Source organism: Echinops telfairi, unplaced genomic scaffold, assembly GCF_000313985.2.
Source record: "Echinops telfairi isolate 266 unplaced genomic scaffold, ASM31398v2 ScPeMD7_31;HRSCAF=116, whole genome shotgun sequence".
Taxonomy (NCBI): Eukaryota; Metazoa; Chordata; class Mammalia; order Afrosoricida; family Tenrecidae; genus Echinops; species Echinops telfairi.
This window is the reverse complement of record NW_022103928.1, coordinates 3,555,430-3,559,976: the sequence shown is the minus strand read 5'-3', so window position 1 is coordinate 3,559,976 and position 4,547 is coordinate 3,555,430. Positions and strand designations below refer to the sequence as shown.

The following is a 4,547-nucleotide window of genomic DNA, read 5'->3' as shown; positions in this document are numbered from 1 at the left end:
AGGGAGGAAACATTTAGGAACTAGAGGAAAGTTGTATTTTTCATCATTGCTACATCGCACCCTGACTGGCTCATCTAGTGATTTCTTATTGATATGAGTTTCCTATAGACTTGATTATTAAAACTTATTTCCCTTCTCATTTTTAAGGCAAACCATGTAAAATATTTGATCCACATGATTTCCTTTCTCCTTCTCTTTTATGTTAGTTTTCTCCTCCAAGTGGTTATTTTCATTCAGCCTGTTAAGTTAAATCCCATTCTTACAGATAATCTGCAGAGACCATGTGCTGGTAAATATATTTTAGCAAAAGTTATACGAGATGCCCTGAAAAACAATTTTAAATATAAAACATAAGGAGTCATGGTAACATTTATACATACACAAATCATAAATTTAAAAAGTACCTCATAGCCAAGTAAATGCCCATTACTCAACTTCCAAGGAATGGTGCTCCATGAAACTTCAATCTCTGAGGAAGATAAGCTATTTGCAGAAACTTGAGATGGAGCTATCGTAGGCTCTATTTGGAAGTGGAAATTAAGATGCAGTTAAAATTTGGGCAGCTAATTTTAAAACTCTATTAACATATAATTAAAAATAATTCAATATTTTACAAATATTATAAAATATTCATCAATAATATCTAAACACACGGATCATTTTGTTAATAAATTTACTGAATTGAGTTCCCTAAAGATGATGTTGATGTCCTTAATCCTTGAACCTGTGAATGACTGACTTTATTGAACATTTTTAGCACTGAGAACTGTGGGCAACCTCAAGGACCTTTGCAACTTACCACAAGGTCTAGAGCAGTGGGTCTCCACCTTCCTCATGCCGAGACCCTTTCATACAGTTCCTCATGTGGTGGTGACCCCACCATAAAATTATTGTCGTTGCTACTTCATAACTGTAATTTTGCTACTGTTATGAATAGTAATGTAAATATCTGATATGCAGGATGTATTTTTATTATTACAAATGGAACATAATGGAAGCATAGTGATTAATCACAAAAACAATATGTGATTTTATATTTTGAAATATTTCTTTCTAATGACAAATAAATGAAATTTTGTCTTGAAGCACTGCGTAGCATGGGTAACAGTCTTCACCCCAGGTACGCGTATGCGGGCATATCTGCATGTGGGCGGGCCTGCCTGGAGACACGCATAGGGGAGCGGTGTCTCAGTTCCTGAGATTATCGGAATTATGTGTTTTCCAATGGTTTTAGGCAACCCCTGTGAAAGGGTTGTTCGACCCAAAGGGGTCACGACCCATGGTCTAGCAGGTAGGGGAGCAACTGAAATCATATTTACTGAGCCCAATAGTGGCTAAATAGAATCGCTCTGGGTTTAAACACTCGCTCTGTCACGTAGGGCACGGAGTTGGGCCCATTGGCCAGGCTCTTTCCTCAAACTTCCATTGTCCTGTATGTGAATGAGGAATAGCACCTGATCCTCATCCGCAAAGTCCAGTGTCTTACACTTTATGAGCATGCTCTGAATCTCATTATGACTTTACCATGGCTCCCTTAAAGAAATACATATAAAGAACTTCCAAAGCAGCGTTTGCAGCACATCGGGTGCCTGCACCTGGATTCCTATGTGATATTATCATGTTTCCCATACCTTCCTCTGCAGAGAACACGGCTGCCACCGGGCTAAATGGTCCTTCTCCTTTGTTATTATAAACGCCCACTTTAACTTCATAGCGTGAAAACGGCAGGATGCTTTCATTCCGAAAGACGTATCTGGAGATATCAGGGGAGGTCACCACTGTCTGGATCCAGTTGGTCACCCCATAGGGGCGGAAAGCAACAACATACCCAAAGCCCGCACCATTCTGAAGTTCTTCAGGGACTGGCTGCAAAGGGAAGATAAGCCTGGTCAGCTTGACACTGGGGACAGAGCAAAACTGGGCGGAGCTCGAATCTTCATCAAACTTTCCATGAATAATCTCTATTGTATTAAGCAGCTGAATTAAAAAGCAAGCACCAGTGGAAGAGTCGGCTGCTTTTTAAATAAGTATGTCCACTCCTTCACAGCCATCCAGTTAATAAATTCGAACTAGCACATAGGAATTTAAAAATGTGACCTCCTGATTCTACCTCTGAGGAGTCCTGGTGGCATACTGGATTCGCTCTTGGGCTGCTAACCCAGTTTGGAACCGTTAGCTCTGCTGGAGGAAGATGAAGCTCTCTACATCCTTGAAACGTTCCAGTCTCAGCAATGCACAGGGCCATTTCTACTCTGTCCTACGGGCGCACAAGGAGTTGGCATCCATTGAATGGCAGTACAACCTTCCACCATTGCCAGCAGCACCATTCAGGGAACCAGGATCATCCATGGGAGCAGTGCTCTGAAGGGAAAGATGCTGCCCAAGTACTTACATCCCAGGTAATCACGAGTTCAGATCTGCTTCCACCTCCTCCACTGACTTCTGAAGGTGGCACTTCTGGAACTGTGTGGGTCAGAGACACAGAGGTGGGTCCTTCTTTGCATTTAGTAAGATGACTATAACATTAACAATTCTCAACTGCAAACAAAATAGGGGGATGCTGCATGGTTTCAAATCTAGAAAAATATCAGTCAGGGTTGTATTCTTTAACCGTACTGATTCGATATGCATGCTGAGAATTTTCTATCTGTCATTTGAGAAACTGGGCCATGTGGAGAAGAACACAAGACCATGGTTGGAGGAAAACTCACTGACAACCTGCAATAAACAGATGACACAACCTTACTTGCTGAAAGCGAAAAAGACCTATAGCAGTTACTGATAAAGATCAAAGATTTCAGAATAGATCAGATGGCAGCACAAAGGAAAGAGAAATCTACAACTAGACCAATAGATAACATTCTCATTAATAGAGAAAATGTTGACGTTGTAAAGGATTTCATTTTACTTTCCACAAGCAGTGCCTATGGAAGCAAAAGTAAGTGAATTAAATGGAATATTGGATTGGGCAAATTTGCTTTACGTCACTTCTTTAGAATATGAAAGAGCCAAAGATGTCACTTTGAGCACTAAGGTGTGTCTGACATTTTAAATTGCCTCACATGCATGTGAAAGAGAGAAAATAAATACAATCAGTAAGGCACAACAGGAATTGATGCATTGAATGCTGGTAGGTATTAGCAAAGAATATTGACTATAACAGAATAAGCAAATCTGTCTTGGGAGACATACACTCAGAATGCTTCATATAAGAATGTATTTCACATATTTTGTACATTTATTAGGAGGGATAAGTCCCTGGACAAGGACGTCATGCTTGGTAAATTAGATGGTCAATAAAAAAGGAAGATCCTTAATGAGATACATTGATACAGTTGTTCTAGAAATAGGCTCAAAGACACCAAGGATTGTGAGGAGCTATATGACTGGGAATATTTCATTCTGTCATGTCTAGGTCACGCTAAGTGGGCAGCAGGATTAGAGGAAGGCGCAGTAACAAACTGCAGCATACAGATGACACTACCTTGCCTGCTGGAAGTTAGGAAGACTTGAAGAAGTGGCCGATGAAGAACAATGGTTGCAATCTTCAGTGTGGAGGCCAACTCAATGTAAAGAAACCCCAAACCCACACAACTGGACCAATCAAAAACATCAAGATAAATGGAGAAAGGATTGACTGTGTCAAGGAGTTCATCTTGCTTGGACCCACCATGAATGCTCATGAAAGCAGCAGTCAAAAGACCAAAGGACTCACTGCATTGGGTAACTCTGCTGCACAAGATCTCTTTTAAGTGTTGAAAAGCAAGGACGTGACTTTGAGAACCTTAAGGTGTGGCAATGGTATTTTGAATCACTTCATATGCATGTGAAAGTTCGACACTGAATAAGGAAGACCAAGGAAGAATCGGTACATTTGAATTATGGTGCTGGTGAAGAATATTGAAAGTACCACTGGCTGCCAAAAGAACAACCAAGTCTTTCTCTGAAGAAGTGCAGCTAGAATGCTCCTCAAGGCAAGGATGGCAAAACATCATGTCCTGTACTTTTAACATGTTGTCAGGAGAGACAGGAATCTGGAGAAGGGCATACTGCTTGGGAAAGTCGAAGGGGAGCCAAAAGGAGGAAGGCCCCCAACAAGACAGACTGACACATGGGCTCAAACATAGTGACGGATGTGAGGATGGCACAGGATTGGACTCTGTTTCCTTTCGTTGTGTATACAGTCATCGGGCATTGAAACTGACTCCATGGCGCCTGAAAACCACCAGATCAGAACAGCCTGGAGGGTACAACAGCTATGACCTGAAATGAGAGTCATCGTTGCTTATTTTACTATTGACTTATTACATATACATGCGTTTATCTTGGTAAATCAAATGATTTATACTTGCATGATATTATAAAGATGCTTTAAAAACTCTTAAACAATAAGAAAATAGAACTCACTTGGAAGATAGTGTTTGAATATTATGAAGGTTAATAAAAAGGGAAAAGCTATTTGCTAGGGATGATGGAAAAATCAATCCAACATAACGATTTAACCTGTAACTTTTATAGGTAGATACTATTCTCAGAACATTACTGGC

The 4,547-nt window shown here is 40.4% G+C and overlaps 1 protein-coding gene across 1 annotated transcript in view; it reads right to left on the bottom strand.

Annotated features, from left to right (window-relative positions):
• CNTN3 (contactin 3) overlaps nt 1-4,547 on the bottom strand; it is a 387,846-nt gene that overhangs the window by 45,943 nt on the left and 337,356 nt on the right. The window contains exons 12-14 of the mRNA XM_045289985.1: nt 2,393-2,463; nt 1,632-1,866; nt 405-520 (exon numbers count right to left, since the gene is read on the bottom strand). Of these exons, the coding sequence (XP_045145920.1) occupies nt 405-520; nt 1,632-1,866; nt 2,393-2,463 (422 nt within the window). The remainder of the gene's footprint in view (nt 1-404; nt 521-1,631; nt 1,867-2,392; nt 2,464-4,547) is intronic.